Genomic DNA, 17,441 nt, shown 5'->3' with positions numbered 1-17,441 from the left:
TCTCTGTTACTTGCCACCAATAGAGTACTTTCCATGAGCAAGCTGGCCATAGAAGACCATCTTTGGTATCCCTGAATCATCCATCCTCAGATCTACAAGTTAAACCTTCCAAAACCAGAATTTTATTGTCTGACAACATCATCTGGAAGGACTATGGATGTTACTGGACCAGAGACCCTGGGCTGGGATGTACTAAGGAGAGCCCAGTCGCCTTGGGCAGGGGAGCATCCCTCCCCAAAAGGCGATAGCTCTCTAGAGCTGGCCTCTGCAGGGCCAGGGCTGCACCAGGTGCCCTCAGGGCTAGGACCATGCAGGCAACCTGGCTGGAGCTGCTCAGCAACCCACAGAGCCAGGAGTGCACCAGGCACCCAGCAGGGGCCAGGACCATACCAGAAGCCCAGCCGGGGCTGCACCAGGAACCCACAAGGCCAGACTATGTTGGCAGCCCGGCTGAGGCTGCACAAAGCACCTGCAAGTTGGGGCTGTGCCAGCAACCTGGCCGGTCCAGAGCCAGCCTCTGGGCTAGGGCTGGGGCAGCCCTGGCCTGGGCTAGAGCTGATCTCTGTAGGGCCCAGGCCATGCCTACAGTTCTGGGACCACAGCAGCAGCTCAGTCAGGGCAAAGCTGGCATCTGCTTGTCCGGGGTTGGGCCACGTCCAGCACGGGGCTAGAACCAGCCTCCGCAGCTGGCAGCCAGAGGGGACCGAGCCGGTGTCAGCCCAGCAGGAAGTAAGGGGTCCCCAGGGCTGGAGGAGCGGGCAGCAGACTGGGTGGCTGGGCACGGCACCTCCTTTCACAGCGCGCGCTGGGAGACGCTGACACGGCCACGCTCACTCCCGGGGGAGTCCACTGGGCGGGGGGGGCTGACGCGCCAGCCACAGGATCCCACCCCGCCCTGACAGGCACCAGCCGACCGGAAGTCACACAGGGGCGGAGCCAAGGGGGACACAACCCTGCGCTCACCGCAAAGCACGCAGCCATCAGGCCGGGCACCTGCGCCATCGCTGTGAGGGGCAAGGAGGCCTGCCAGTAGCGTGCCGCCATCTTTGTGCGGGGCAACTGTCGTGTTCCCTCGGGCGCCGCCATCTTTGTGCGGGGCACCCGGCGCCTGGACGGAGTGGAGCGCGGCATTAACCGCTACATCGCGAAGCGCCCACGACTCACAACGCTCGCCGCGCGGGTGGGATTTTTAACACACCCGTCTCGCACCGGTGGAAGTCCAGGGGGGCGCTCGTGGCCCCCTTCCCTGAGGTAGCACTTCCGGTGAATCTGACCTCTGCCCCCGTGACCTCTGCCTCTTCCTTTCCGGCTTGGGCGCCCGAAGAGACGCGCAAGTAGGTGGTCGGGCTCGGGGTTGGTGTTATCCGCTTCCATCCTCCTGCCGTCGGCTCCGCTGCGGCCTGTGGTGCCTGCAGCCCGCCGGCACGGGCCCTTCCTTACTGATAGGGAGCGGCTGCCTGGTGGCTGGGGAGGAGGGCGGGGAAAGGGGCACTAGGCCGCGAGGAAGCCGGCGGCTGGAGTGGCCGAGCCGACCGGCGGGTGCCGGGGAGCTGGAGTGGCTGAGCCGCTTGGCGGTTTGGGGTGCGGGAGACAAGGGCCGGTAAGGGATGGGGTATTTATGTTTCGCCGCTATTGTGCCACGGGTCAGTCTAGTGCTGGCTCCCGAACCGCTCCGGGGCAGTGTCTCCGTACTTGGCAGGAGACTGGGGATGGAGGCGGGCTGGGGAGCTGTTTCCTAGAGGGAAGAAGCTCGGAGGCACGTCTCCATGAAGCATGATAGGTGAGGGAATCCGTCCCTTGTGTGATTTGGGGTATGCGGCTTGTGTGGTGCGGTAGGGGCAGTGAGTCCTGGACTCAGAGGAGACTCGAGGAGTACAGGTATCCTTCAGTGAAGCACGTAAGTAATTTCCAAGCACCTCAGTCACTCACATGTTCGTTCACGGTTAGAATCCCGAGTTTGCAGGGAGGAGAGAGTATCACAGTAATGTGTAAGTAACACATTTTGAAACTCCACTAATAAGCATTAAACAGTTGATTGATCAAACAGCTCTGCTAAACCCAATTACAGTTTCGTTTTTCTTTAAGTGCCTGGAGGAGGGGGAATAAATCTGTCCAGGAAGAAATACTGCAGAAAGGGATTTAGGGATCATAGTGGACCACAAGCTAAATATGAGTCAATAATTTGATGCTGTTGTAAAAAAGCAAACGTGATTCTGGAATGCTTTAAGAGGAGTGTTGAGAGGAAGGCAAAGGAAGTCATTCTTCTGCTCTACTCAGCACTCATTAGGCCTCAATTGGAGTATTGTCCAGTTCTGGGTACCACATTTCAAGAACGATTTGGAGACAGGCCACAGAAGAGCAACAAGCATGGTAAAAAGTCTGGAGAACTTGAGCTATGAGGGAAGACTGAAAGAACTGGGCTGATTTAGTTTAGAAATGAGAAGACTTAGAGGGGATATGACAGTGGTTTTCAAGTATCTAAAAGAGAGTTACAGAGGGGAGGGACAATAATTGTTCTCCTTGGCCTCTGAGGATAGGACATGGAGCAATGGGCTTAAAGTGCAGCATAGGATGTTTAGGTTTGACATTAGGAAAATCTTCCTAACCGTCAGGTTGGTTAAAAACTGGAGAAACTACCTAAAGAGGTTGTGGCAACTCAATCAGTGAAGTTATTTAAGAGCAAGCTAGATAAACATCTAGCGGGGTGGTCTAGATAGTGCTTGATTCTGTTGTGAGGGCCCAGGACTGGACTCTGACCTCTCAGAGGTGCCTTCCATTTCTAGTATTCTGTGAAATCAGAAGTGCTGTCTTTAGGCACAGATACCTGTGCCAAATTAACATTATAGGTAGCTAAAGCCAGATTTGTCTCTGCTGTAAATTCATATATTAATAGGTTTTCACCATGAAAAGTCTTGGTCTTTTGAATCTAATCTCCCCTAATATATATTAGGGATAGACAACAATTATTTCTACATTTAGTTAAAACTTAAGGAGATCTCAATTAATAAACTAAGTTTTATACCAATTTTAGGCATCGGAGAGCTGCTATTCAGAGAATAAATGGGTTAGTCTTAACACATCAGGGTCACATCAGACAGGACACCTGGCTCCAGGTTGTTGTTTTTTTTTTTTTTTAAATAGTGCCCACAAAGCTATGCTTCTTAATGAAACATCACACTTACTGAAGGTGAAAGTAGCTTAGTGCTGTACTGCTCACATCCCAGGTTCCCAAAGTGGTCTGTTGATTGGTCACATAATGCTAGTGTTCATTTCATCTCCATTCGCTGAAAATACGAAATAATGTTTTTCAATGAAAGCAGTTTCTGCAGCGGCTATAGATACTTGATTGTAAATGGGAGAGGAGACGGTGGCTCATAAAGTTGCAAAGGGGAGAGGAGGTGACCATGAGGCAATTTGCCCCACACAACAACAAAAAATTCTGCCATGTTGCTTGGTTGCCTAGGATAGTTGCAAGTTTTCTGTTAGCACAGAGAATTTCCTGCACCCCCTATGATTGTTCTGCCTTTAGAAAAGGTAGTGGAGATGCTGCTGATAAACACAGGACCAGGAGTCAGATTCCTAAATTCTATTCCTGGCTGAGCTTCCAGTTCTTTAACTGTAGGCAGGTCAGAAGTATCACTGCTTTAACTTACCACTCTGTTTACAGAATAATGCCATACAAATCTGAGAACCCCCTGAAATTGCTTCTGGTAGAGAGGTTGAGTGACAGATGATAAAGTCAGTCTGATCTCCAGGTTGTTTAATAGACTAAAATATTCTTCTGAAGGGTTAAGCGAGACAGTTTTACTGATGAATGGGTTGCTTGGTCCTCTTCAGTTGTTGATTTAAGTATCTTTATAAAGCAACTTCTGATTCTTAGGAATACAAAGGACTAGAGGTACATAGGGTGCTTTGTAACTTGAGGGGGGAAAATCATCTTTATGGCTTCTGCTCATGACAGCATATGTGCATGCTCCTCCATCATTCACACTCTTATTTCCCCTTTTAGAAATGGCACCACGTAAGGGGAAGGAGAAGAAGGAAGAGCAGGTCATCAGCTTGGGACCTCAGGTTGCCGAAGGAGAAAACGTGTTTGGTGTCTGCCATATCTTTGCTTCCTTCAATGATACTTTTGTCCATGTAACTGATCTATCTGGCAAGTGAGTACTGAGTGTTGGTACATATTAATATTATACAAGGCTCTATAGTACTTATGTTCTCTTGGTATCCTCCTTGCAGGTTTTTAAAATTGGAATTGGGCATGTGTGACAGCTATACAGGTAGCTAAAGCCAGATTTGTGTCAGCTGTAAATTCATATATTAGTAGGTTTTCACCATGAAGAGTCGTGGTCTTTTGAATCTAATCTCCCCTAATATACATTGGGGTAGACAGCAATTAGTTCTACATTTAGTTAAACTTAAGGAAACCTAAATTAATAAACTAAGTTTTATACCAATTTTCGACATAAGAGCGCTGCTACACAGAGAATACAAGTTTTCACTCACCTTTATCTGAATTGTAATTTAAGGATTAAGTCTGCACAGTGTCTGGGGGTAAGTATATCACATAGATTTACGTATTGAACTTGCTGAGTTACTGTCTGTCTGAATCTTCTAGGCTGTGACTACAGGAGAGGATTGTACTGCTTTAATTGAAATTGTAGTTAAACTAGAAGAAAAATCCATACAGGACACCTTGTTTTGATTTGAGTGGCTTATTTCAGTATCGCTTAAGGAAGCAGCTTAAGCTAAATTGATGCAAGTTGCTCTTGACCTGAACTGTGCGTGGCTTTGCATCCTAATCTTCTGAGCAGATGGCAGTCTAATACTCAGAGGAGTCAAAGGGGGCATGTATCTGAAGCTTCTAATGGAGTTGCTCATGAAAAGACAGATGAGCATGCCATCACATAAAATGTCCAATGTACTGAAATGATTGCTTAGAAAAAGATGCATTAGTATTGGTACCGAACAAAAAAACATAACTGTAAACAGGAAAGCTCTTTCGAAAAGCTATCCTCTAGTTCAGCCACAGGACATTGGACACCTGTTACTCTGTAAACTTATTTGACACTCAGCTGACACAATACAAAAGACTTGTAACAGGGCTTTTAAATGAAACGTATTGGGCTAAGTATAGTTTTATTGAGATATGTGTAACGGCTGCATGGTTAGTCAAACCTGTGTTAAAGGCTCTGTGGAGATGCTTGTTTTGGATTAGCGTTAAGTCCATTAGGAACACCACAAACCAGAATAAAATACTGTTTAAACACCATAAATGCCTACACAGGCTTGTGCCCCTGTTTTAACAAGTTCTGTTAGTAATATATACATTTAACCAGTGCAAACTCTGTATGTGAAAAGGACCTTGTTTCCTTCAGAAGCGACTTTAGAGAAAGTAAGACAGATTCATATTCACGGTTGTCACATGGCAACTTCTGAACTGGTTAATACAAGAAATGAAATTTTGTGTTTTGAATCACCTGCCTCAAGGCCTGTGGGCTGTGATCAGGCTTTTTCCTGAGTATTGCTTTTGGCTGTGTACAAAGTAGTATTCAAAGAAGTATTGTTGTTTTTTTTTCCGCCCCCCAGAGAAACCATCTGCCGAGTGACTGGTGGTATGAAGGTGAAGGCCGACAGAGACGAGTCTTCCCCCTATGCTGCTATGTTGGCAGCCCAGGATGTTGCCCAGAGGTGCAAGGAGCTGGGCATCACTGCCCTTCACATCAAGCTGCGAGCTACAGGTGGAAATAGGTGCGTGTGGCAAGCTCTGCTTTGACGTACATGAGTGTTGTGTACTGTGAGGTAGAGCTTGGGGCCTGTTGGTGACAGAATGCTAGGTTATGCTCATCAGGTGGCCTAGAGTGAAATCGTCTTGCAGCTTTCACACAATCTCATTTCAGTTCTTGCTATCAGTTTTAATTTGGATGAGCAACTGTTCTTCTACAGTACTGCTATTGAGTGCAGCAGTGAGTTAACCTGTCTCTTAGGTACACTCTAGCATTATTTTGTTCCATGCATCTTTGCAAACTTAGTGCATTTTTGTGTGTAGGTGGGGCTTGCTGTTACGAGTAACAACTCTGTGTTTAGAGGTGTACATTTTCAGTTTTTCAAACAAGTGAAAGCCCTGGTCCGCTCACGCATGGCACTATTATTCACGTGGCTAACATTTGTTCAGTGCAGCTCTGACCTGAAGGAGCCATGGTTTTAATGGCCTGTGTTTTAATTATGTTAAGAATCAGCTTCATTAGAAAAATATTGTTCTTTGTGTAGTAATGACGTTATCTTGTGAATTCATTTATAATTAGATGAATACCTGGCAAAGATGGGTTGCAGAATGTGTTTTTCCTAAAATAGGTCTGTACTGCTTTTCAACAGGCTTATAGGAGTCTTGCTTCTTGATGTTCTTGAAAAGGAATCCCCTTGTATCTGTGTAATGGCAGGAAAGATATTTGACAGTCAACATTGTTAACATCTTTTCTGTTCCATTGTCAGGGTGTAGCTATCATGTAAATTCAGAATTGCATCACGCTGTATTCTGCTGTTACTGTTTTTCCACGTAAATGAGACCAAAATTAGGGGAGATTCAGCATTGTCAAATTCTAGATCAAGGGTAAAATGATATAAGTTCTGTGACTTGAAATCTTAATATTTCAGCCAGTCTTTCCTTTCGCACTGTGTGTGTTTAGCTATTTGGTGAACACTTCTCTGATTGGATCTGTTGCCTGGTTTTGTTTTTTCCAGGACCAAGACTCCTGGACCTGGTGCCCAATCAGCCCTCCGAGCTCTGGCTCGTTCCGGAATGAAGATTGGGCGTATTGGTAAGCGTGGCGTGCACATGGGGTATTTTAGATAAATAATGGGAAATGAATACAGGTTGTACCTCCCTGGTTTGGCGTCCTCAAAATCTGACTGGTCCCAAACCGGGGAAGCTGATGGACCAGGGGAGGTCAGTGCAGGCCTCTCTGCTGCTAGCTGCAGGACTCTGCTCTGGGGCAGCAGAGGAACTGGCATTGATTTTGCAGGAATGTGGAGGAGGGTGCTAAGGGAGGTGAGGGAAGGTGACTGGAGCCCTGGAGTGCAGCCCTGCAGCTTGCTGGGCTGTGCTCCTGGCCCCTGTCTGTGAGGCTCAGCCACTCTTCCTTTTCCCCCAAGCATCCCCTTCTCTGCTCCTCTCTCCCCCTCCCTGACCATTGCAAATGAGCTGTTTGTGGTGCTCCGGAAGCTCTGGGATGCAGGGGAAGGAGTAGCTGAGTGAAGGGCCTGGCTTTTCCCACTGAGTGCTCCAGCCTGGGACCATCCATGGGCCACAGATGTTGCTGGACTATGCAAGTTCAGACTATAGAGGTCAAACCTGTACCAGTCCATTGCTTCAAAAACCTTGTCACTAAGAACTCTGCACAGATGCGTCCATTGTTGTTTAATACCCTGAGCTACATGAAGGCCAGGTCCTAGAGAACCCAACCTTGACCATCAGACTTAATTGCAATCCACCTGGTTGCTTGTGCTTTTTTGCCTGAGGGTGCTGAGTTTCTTCTAATTTGATGTGTATGTGCCTAGAGGAACTGGAGCACAGTCAAACTGAGAACTCTGCAAGTAGCATGAGTGTTGCGTGTGGGATAAGGGTTGGTAGCTAACCACAAGTTATATGCACTCAACTGCACTTGTGTAGCAGAGAATTGATGGGCCTCTGGTTTAGAGTCACTGACTCTGCGGTAGCTGGAAATTCACTGGCTGTTATTTACTGGGGTGTGGGAGTCCCAAAAGCTGCTGCCCCAAAATGCCTTCCTAGTCCTCAAAGAAACACATGGAAGGACTATGATGTACCTTTCAGGCAGTGGCTGCTTGTTGCTGCTGTGGAATTCAGGTAACCTGCAGTCTGTTGCTTTCCTGTGATGCTTCATTTCAGTGTGGACTTACCATAGTCCAAATGCTACCATTGTGCAAACCTGCCACACACACTAGTCAACAGGCAAGTGAAATATTGTACCTCCTGCACATCATTTCCCAGGCTGCCTCTGAGAGGAAGTGAGGTGGGGGATTTGAGGGGGATATTCTCCTTGGAAGAAGACTGGGGTTTTGCGTGAGGAGAGGTGGCCACTGGGAAGTAGATGTTGCTTTGGCATGATAATGCTCCTTGTGTACTCAGAGCAGAATAAAAAGTTTTTGTCTTTTGTACCAAATTCTCTTATTTTTAAAGGTCCTGCTAAGGGGTGGTCACTGTGAGAGGATAAACTGTTAGCGTGTGAAGCCAATGCAGTTCTTCACTGCTGAGGTGTGGGATGTGCAAGGAGTTAGGTGTTTCAGTTATCTAAGAGTTGGTGGGTCCATTTTCTGTATGTCGGAAAGCTGTTTGAAGCAATCTGCAACCATGAATGGTAATGTGTGACTTTCTTTCCACAGAGGACGTGACCCCCATCCCCTCCGATAGCACTCGCAGAAAGGGTGGTCGCCGTGGTCGTCGTCTGTAGACAGTGTCTGGGTTTTGTTTCATCATTAAACCTTTTGAAGAAATTTCTCTTTCCATTGTGATCTTTTAACACAAGCTATGCTCAAGAGGCTAGTGTTCTGTGTCTTGTGTCCTTTGGTTATCATTTGAAAGCCCCATGGCTGTAATTCATTGTTTTCATGGAAATGTTCAGAAGTCTGAATTATATGCACAGATAGGTTTCCTGTTTGTTTGTAGGGCTCCTGTTAACACAGCTACACTAGGGGAGCCATATTTTTGTGTAAATGTGAGCAGTTTAAAAGCACTCTTAAAATTACAGCCTCCCCCCCGCCCAACAATCTAAGGCATGTTACACTGCCAGTTACATTTCCTTCGTAATTTTGTGCTCCCTACTGTAATACTTACTCTTCACTAATTCCTACCATGATTGTATTGAATATGCTAAATGTATATCCCAGGTACCTGGCAAGGGAGGTATAAAAACAGAGAATACAAATGCCTGCTGTCTGAGACTGGGGAGCCCCACTCCATGTGGAAAAGTGATACTTTTTTTTTTTTTTTGCATAGCTCTGTATTTTAAGCTTGAAGATAATCTTCCTAAAATCATCAAAGTCATGCTGCTTTGTTCTACCAGTGTTATGGTGATTCCAAAATGGTTTTTGATACTCTGGTGACTTTTGTCCTTGTATGTGCTGTAATGCAGGAACCCTAGTATCACACTGCCATTTATTCCTGTTGCCTTTATTTTATGCTATCCTAAGCATGCTGCAGGTTGTTGTTGAAGAGTCAGGGAGACAATGGGTGTGTTGCAGGGATCTAGTGGGTTTGACATGTTGATGTACCAGTTGGAACTTTTCAGTTCCGAAGAGACAGTTACAGCCTCTAATACTGTGTAAACGATGTCTCCTTTTCCTCCCTCTCAAGCAGGTGTAGACTCAGATTTGAAGGAGCTGGGTTTGAATTTAAAGTTCTTAGCAAATCTTAACAATAACTTCATTCGCTACTGAACAGACACTTCCTGTTTTTTGCCACCAGCATTTACAGAAAAACATATTAACCTGCTGAAATGATCAGCAGTGAAGTAGCATCGCAATTTTAAAGTTTCATTAGACTTGAGACTCAATGCCTCAGTTAAAAAAAAAAAAAGGGTCAGTTTGTGAGTCTGAGCGCTGTAGTTGAAAGTTTTCCTTCTGAAGTACTAATAGCAATCAACTTGAGTAGCTGAGGCTCGTGTTATGCGAGTTCCTACATCAGCAGTGGGCAACCTAGGTCAGTGAGTGGCCCCGCTTCATCTCAGTGGTGCACAAGATTGTCGCAGGTGATATGGTCTTCCAGGGTAGGGGAGATTTGCTAACTGGTTTTGTGTACCCTGAAGAGGCGTCTGCAACCGAAATAGAGAGAAGAGCTGTTTTTTTCAAATTCAGTTACAAAATCAATACAGTAAACCCTCGATTTAGTGGAACCTGATAAAACAGACTTTGGAAGCAATGGGTGCTGTCTGAGCCCCCCAGCCCTCCCTCCCAAATAAATGTCGGAGACTCACCAGAGTTGTTGCCAGGGCTGGAGGAGCTGCAGGAATGACTGAGGCTGCAGGGGTTGGGGCCAGAGGAGCCGGGGCAAGGGGGCTCTGGCAGGGCTCAGGAGCTCTCCTCCCTCAGCCCTGTGTGGGTGTAGCATGTTGCCATCTGGCCACCGCTGCCTGCAATGGCACTGAGCAGCAGCCATGGTGTCAAAGGCTGCTGCCTGCTGGCAGCCTGGGGACAGACAGGCTCCAACTTCTCGGAGGCAGGGGCTGGAGGAGCTGCAGGGCTGAGAGCTGCAGGAGGTGGAAGGAGCCGGGCCGGCATTCAGCTTCTCTCCTGGTAATTGGGAGAGGGAGATGGAGGTGTGAGGGGAAGAATGGGGCAGGAGTTGGGAAGGGAAGAAGGGGGCAGAGGACAGGAGTGAGTGATGGACTGGAAGGGTCAGTGCATCATCATACAGTAGAACCATTTGGCTGTAACGGACTTTCGGCATTAACGTACACCCCTTCCCTGCATTAGTCCATTAAATCGAGGGTTTACTGTACTTCCAGAGCTGCAATGCATCTGAATACGACAGTCCTTAATAAGTAAAATCAAACTAATTTTCACCACCCCTATTTTAAGAACAGGGCACACACAATTATTTGTATCGGTTAGAAAGTTAAGCTACCTCTATGTCCCAGCTTTACGTGCCTCAAATCCCAAATCCTCTCTCTTATCCCCAAGCTTTACCCCACATCCCACAAACCGCTCCCTGCCCCCAGATTTAACCCCTTCAGCCCCAGGATGTACCTGCCTCAGCCAATGAGCTCTGCGCACTGTTGCTGCTCCCCACCTTTCCTCTGCTGCTCTCCCCTGCCACCTCCTGCTTGTAGCTGCGCCACTCTGGCAGGGCAGGCTCAGATGCCCCTCTCCTCTGGCTCTCCTGCAGACATCTCCCTCACGTGGAGCAGGTCCCTGCTGGCTTCCTCTTCTGGGGCTCCTAGCCTTGATGGCTTCCCCCAGGGTGCACTTGGTTGCTCAGCTGCTCCGGAGGCTTTTGCCGCTTAAACAAAAAACCTAAATTCTGTTTGAGCGGCAGCAGCTTCCAGAGCTGCAAGCGGAGTCAGTGGTGGCAGCGCTCGGAGCCTCATGTGGCTTCTTAGAGAGCCACGTCCAGCTCCAGAGCCACAGGTTGTCAACCCCAACCTAGAATTTGCAGGGTGTGCCGACTGACCCATAGCAGCACTTCGACTGGATGGAAAGGGAGTGGATGGCTCTCATGGCAGTCAGCGCACACCTCACTTCGCTTGCTTTACATGTGTGTCCCCTTGGTAATACTGGTTTGGAAAAAAGTCTGTGAGGAGGGAAACCAAAAGAATCTGACAACCCTGTAGCGGGGGAACAGCAAATGTTCTGTGAGTTGCACATAGAACCCCCATTGGCCACACGTGGCAGCAGGTTGCCCACCACTACCCTATCTATTGTAGATATGTTTGAAAATTGTGTGATGATCTCAGGGGCCCTTACCCGTGATCCAGGCCTGCCTTTGAATCTTTATCTTTTGAAAGTGAATGTAGAAAGATGGAGCTGCTTTCACATATGCCCTTGCCAGTTTTGGCTCTAAAATCAACAGTCTCCTTCAGGGTTTGTCTGTGGCCTCTCCCCTTTCTTTGGTTACTGGAGAGGACCATTGGCTGCAGGCAAACATGTTTTGTTCAGTTCTCAAATTGAACCCCATTGCCAACTAATCGGTTAGGGTGTAATTCTCAGTCCGAACCAGCATAGCCAACACCTTGACTCCCACTCTCTGCATGTCTCTTTATGCTGCAGGGACTGAGACTTAGTTGTCGGAGACGCTTGGAACTGAAGCCACAGCAGGCTTTTATATTTGTTACTAGCCTCTTCAAAACTAGTTCCCACTCTGCTGCTTGCAAACCTTTCGTCTTGATTTTGTGGAGACATGCCTGGTTTGGGAATTATTTGCTTACATGGCACTTTATCTAGTCCAGCCTTTTTTCTGTGGATTGTTACTTTAATAGCTAATGTTCTTGGAATTTCCCTTTGCATGAAACATCGCTTGTACAGATACTAGCGTCTTTCTGACAGGCCCGACTGTCTCATTTGTAGTTTTATTTGTATTGTTGTTAAACTTAAAGGCTTTTAGAAATAAAGGTTTTGTCTTGTTTTTTTTTAGAGGGTTTTATTTGTAGGAGCAATGACTAATTGGCAGCATTTGAAGTTCACAAACTGATTTCTGCTGTTGGGAACCAGCCAAGAAATAAAGCCAAACATTGGCCCTGTTCTAGCCAGTGAGAAATGAGGCCTGGCTTGAGGTCAGACGTTACCAGGCAAACGGGGCTTCAGAAAGAACAGATCAGTAGATGTGTTCAAAGGAAGTTCAGAGAGCTGGGTGTGTTACAGCGTGAAAGAGAAAACGGTATAAGCCAATTAATATTTCAAACAGCCTAAGCTTGCTGCCATTACTGAAGTGAGACAGTCTATTGGAATCTTCATTCCTATTGGGTGATAGTCCCTTCTTGGGGGAAAAACAACAATCCCACCCACATACATTGCGACAGATGGATGCTGGGCTTTGGAATTTAAATACATATGATATGCAGCTGTTCTGAAATTCACTGTGCAAATTTTTTCCCCCTTTTTTCAATCATTTCCATATGCCAGTTAGTGAGAAACTGTTCCCAGCTGACAAAGCATTACTGCTATTTGGAATGAGAGGTTCTGTGAAGTGTCTTAATAAGGCATGGTTAAGACTCTCGGATTCTTCAGTGATCCGGTTGGCCCCTTCATTCTACTGCCAAAGATGTGTTGGATTTTAAGTGTGCTTTTTATTTGGATACTCAAACTTTTGGAGCTAAATGAGTGTGTCTGATGGGGTCTGGCAGTTTGTTTCTAATGAGTTATTCAGTGCACGTACACAGCAACATGAAAGGTGAGTAGGAATTGTTGCCATTTAATAACTGGGGGACCAAAGTCATGAGATGCTTAAAGCCACTTGCCTGTAATGACTTGGGGTGTCATTGTAGTGTCAATCTTAAACTGAATCCAAATATCTTGAGTTAGAGTTGGTAGGATGTGCTGCTTGGTGCAGTCTCTGGTGTCAAGTGGTTAAATGCAGTGTGTTGATAATCATCCTTGTTTTTCCTGTAGTAAGACGTGAGAGAGATTTCAAAGGAGCCCAGTCCCTGAGTTGAATGTATGTTTTGGGGTATGTTGTTTTGACTTGTTGACTTGAGTTGCATGTCAAGCCAGCCATGACGTAGCTACCAGCACGTGCTTCAAAGTGCGGGTGGGGCTCAGCTGAGAGCGTGCATCCTTTGTGGCAGTCACTGCAATCCTAAGAGTAGAGCTTGCTTTTTCTTCCGTTTACTGATGGTAAATGGGAGTACTCCAGCACAGCAGGGTCTCAGTGGTATTGTTATTTATTACCTGAATCCCCAAGTCAGAGGTCAGCTCTGCCCTTTGTGCCAGGTGCTCCAATGACAGTTTTTTCTCCAGAACTCCCAAGTCTACAGCTAAATAATGAGGGGCCAACTGGCAGTGGTGTGCCTTGGTTCTGCCTCAGTCCTCGCAAAGGGAGAATTCCCATTCTCTTGCATGTGTCTGGGTGAGCAAAGAACTTAGTATTTGGCTTCATAAGCATGACTCTTCAGAAAGGAAGTCAGAACTTGGCCTGGCCTGCAAAATATTTCCTTGTGGGGATATGGGCCAAGAAGCACTTATAACTGCATCTGCAATAGGAGAGACCGCACATCTCGCATGTCACGTGTCAGACACTCCTGCCTTTCACTGTCCTTGTGCCCTCTGGTTCCACTCACACCTTGAGTTAATAGTATTGGGACAGGGAATTCTGTTCGTAGCCTGGTCTCTTGTGCTGCCTTGGCACTGCAACTAGCTATTCCGAGGACAGCTTTCATTTTCCGGCATGACCAGGGTCCGCCTGCCACAGAACTATAGAAACCCCAGTGAGTGGAAGCAACTCATGAGGAAGAGGAACCGAGATTCATGGGGTTCTTGTTTCTGTAAAAATGTTGAGCAGAAATCTGGGCTGCTCCTAACTGGATGTCTGGTCCCTGAAATGGCGATTGGTAGGCAAGGCCATCCATGACTCTGGGAGCACGAGCTTTACCTTGAGGGCAACCAGGCCTGGTCTTAAGGCAAGCAGACCAAGGCAGTTGCCTTGGGCCCTATGCCTGCAGGACCACACACTCCCGCCAGCCAGGCCCTGCTGTCAGTGTCCCGCCGTGGACCCTGCAAGCTCTTTGATCAGACGTGATGACAACTAGTCCCCTCAGCAGTAATCAGATGATACCTGCAGCTGAGAAGAAGTGAGGTGACTACACAGCCTGAGGAGAACTCTGGAAAACATGTTGGCTCTACCTACAGTAGTAGCAATATCCCCATCTATGGCCCTGTCAAAATTTACAGGCTGAACAGCCTTAGGGCCTGGGTCTTTTTACACAGGAGACCTGTGTGACACAGCAAAATCTGTGGCGATACAGTAGGTGTCACCAAAGCACCATGTTATGGGCATGATGGAGTGCAACTGTGGGTGAGGCGTTTGGTCTTGAGGTGTAAATTAGAAGTAAAGATCCCCAAACCATAGAATGGCTATTAACTCTGTCCTCCTGCCTCCCTAAATTTCCCCCTTGTGTCAGTTGGGCACAATTCCAAACACGTCATTGGCAGCAGAAGCCGTGCAAGCAGTGTGAAGAATTCTTCTGTCTGAGGAAGACACACAAAATGAGCTCCTGCTCCACACAGATGTTTGGGGATTCAACCCCCCAGTTCAGTTATCATTACTGGCCATTCTTGCTTCCGCCGCAAACTCTTCTCTGCCTGCAATCCTGAGTCCTCTTGTCCCTCATTAGCTGCTGTCTGACGTGGCACCTTGGACTTTTAGTGCCACTCTGAGTGGGACTGACTCCTTAGCTGCTATCTTCCACCTTCCGGATAGCTGCATGTCATAGGTGGGTGAAGTGGACTCACTCCATCCCGTATCTCTGAGGTGCCATGTGCTTTCATAATTGCAGAGGGGCAGCCGTGTTAGTCTGTAGTTTCACAAAGAACAAGCAGCCCTGTAGCACATTAGAGACCCACAAAAGCTCATGACTGAACAAATTTATTCATCTCTGAGGTGCTCCAGGACTGCTCATTGTGTGTATGCCTTACTGTTCATTCCTGCTGGAATTGCACTTAAAAGTAAACCTGTCATCATGTCGAATTTCTGGATATATGGCTTTGCCAAGGCTGATTAAATGCTGATATCTTGGGTACCTAACTGCTTGGCTAGATTCCTCTGTGCCTTTTGTCCAAAAACTCCTGACAGCCAGGGAGTTCAATGGTTTCCCCACTTCTCTTGGGGAAGTGTAAAGAGCTTCTTTAGTCAATGTAAAGTCCTCTCTAAGGGGTGTCTCATGAATGGGTTTGACAATAATGATGAATTGAAATCTTCTGATGAAGGCTGTTGTAGAAGCACAAAATATTATAATCAGTGTAAATTAAAATAAAACTGACAATGCAACATTGTGAGGGAGATTTTAAATGCTCAGTGTAATTGCTCCTTCAGCAGCTAGTAGTCAGCACCCATACACATATGGCATATTTTCTTCTTATTCCTTAATTCTAGAGACCTGCCTTCACAACCTACAAAATGCATTTGCCCCAAACTTTGGGGAAGTTTGGATTTTGATCCAAGCTCTGCAGTGCAGGTCCTTTTCCATATTTAATGTGCCCAAGTAATGATTTCTGAGAGGATTATAAAAGAATGTCTTGGCTTTCATGTAGCTGAAATCATATAAATATTCTTACTGTAATGTTTTGATTTAATTTTCTACGTTTTTAGAAAGGCTCCAGTTATTCTTATTTGAATGTATAATCCCTGTATAAATACCACTGCATTGTTCAGAGCCTGAGACTCACTCATACAATAGTTGTATTGCCATATCTCAGTTTTTTAAAAAGTTAATAGAAAATACTGTTCTGCATGTACAGAAAACACAGCTTAGAAACACGGATAATTTAGGATTCAGTGTTGTTAAGACTGATTTAAATGAGTAATCCTTACTCCCACGACCAGTTCTATCAGCTTCTGGGGAACTTCGCATGTATGGCGTGCTTATCCCTGTGAGTAAGGGTTTGCAGAATTGGGCTCTGACCAAATCAAACCTTTTCAGACAAATTTATTTCTGGTCCAGATGCTCAGCACCGACCTGTTTCCATAGCTGGTCTGGGGAGCTCCAGGGTGCTTTCCGCACTTCCTCAAGTCATTTTTGTCATTTGTAATTTCTGATCCTAAATCTCAGGCAAACTGAAGTCTGGAAAAGAAGCTGTTTTAAGTGATATGGTTGCAAAAAGATATTTGTACCCAGCATTCCCTGTAAGCCGTGCAGTTGTGTGGCCTTTCAGGACAGATTCAGATTCTGCCCAGCTGAATAGCAGAGTGCCCAGAGCTGGGCTTTTGGGTTTTTTTTTTTTTCTTGGTGGTACACATTTGCACATGCCTCAGCGCACACACAATTATTCATTCTGCATGTGGATGGACAAGATTAGAGGGAAGGTTGCTTGTACAGCTTTAAATATTTTTCCCCACCTTTGGCAGACAGAAATGTTTGCCAAAAAGAACACTGCTGGCAGCAAACCTGGGAGGCTTGCCCCTAAGGTTAGCATTTATTTTAAAAGTACTTATTTGAAAAGTAAAACCCTTTCCCCCTTAAGTAAAAAGTGACTAGCATGTCTAGTCCAACCTAATCATATGTAACTGATCTCAAGAGTGACAGGGTATAGCTTTGGTCCGGGGCTGTTTGCATTCCCCCAGTAACCATTTGGCAGGTGATAGGATGAAAATAAGTAGAAGCTAAGGGCCATATCCTCTGCTGGTGAAACAGCACAATGTCACTGGAGTGATACCAGTTTACACAGGCTGAGGGTATGATCCTCAAACAGGGTCATCCTTAGGCTGTAAGGGGCCTTACACAGTATTGTTAAAGGCGTTCCCGTATGCCCAAGGGCAGCTGGGGGGTGATTTATTAGAGATGTGATTTTTTTTCTTGTCAGCAACATGCTAATGAGATATTTTTAAGCTGAGGTCCTGTTGACTGACGCAGTAAATTCAGAACTTGACAGAATATACCTGAGCTTGACAAATGCCTGTTAAATGGTTTCATTAGCACTTAAAGGGCTCTCACAGGTTCAGTGTGCTGCTAATAGCTCTGGCAGGCTTTGTCACTTAATTAGATCCTCTCCAGAGAAAGGAGAGTCACAGAACAGGGGTAGGAAGAGGCACAAGGGTGGACGTTCAGATCCTGTGGTGCCCCAAATTCTCTGGTGCCCTATGGATCTGTGTATTCTGCAAATGGGAAGGGACGGCCCTATCCCCAAAAGTTAGTCTACCTCAACTGCTCGTGCAGGGCCCTCACTCTGTAGCTGAAAAGGCAAAGGCCACCCTGCAGCCATTGCAAATGTATGTGTCT

At 46.6% G+C, this 17,441-nt stretch overlaps 1 protein-coding gene across 1 annotated transcript; it reads left to right on the top strand.

Annotated features, from left to right (window-relative positions):
- Window positions 1-1,189: 1,189 nt before the first annotated feature.
- Window positions 1,190-8,511, top strand: RPS14 (ribosomal protein S14). The gene is made up of 5 exons (XM_075009530.1): window positions 1,190-1,334; window positions 4,010-4,160; window positions 5,590-5,751; window positions 6,742-6,818; window positions 8,401-8,511. Exons 2-5 carry the CDS (start codon window positions 4,012-4,014, stop codon window positions 8,466-8,468), a joined length of 456 nt encoding a protein of 151 aa, XP_074865631.1. The 5' UTR covers window positions 1,190-1,334; window positions 4,010-4,011; the 3' UTR covers window positions 8,469-8,511.
- Window positions 8,512-17,441: the final 8,930 nt, after the last annotated feature.

The sequence above is a fragment of the Carettochelys insculpta genome, chromosome 15 (assembly GCF_033958435.1).
Source record: "Carettochelys insculpta isolate YL-2023 chromosome 15, ASM3395843v1, whole genome shotgun sequence".
Lineage (NCBI taxonomy): Eukaryota > Metazoa > Chordata > Testudines > Carettochelyidae > Carettochelys > Carettochelys insculpta.
This window is presented reverse-complemented; position numbering and strand designations above follow the sequence as displayed.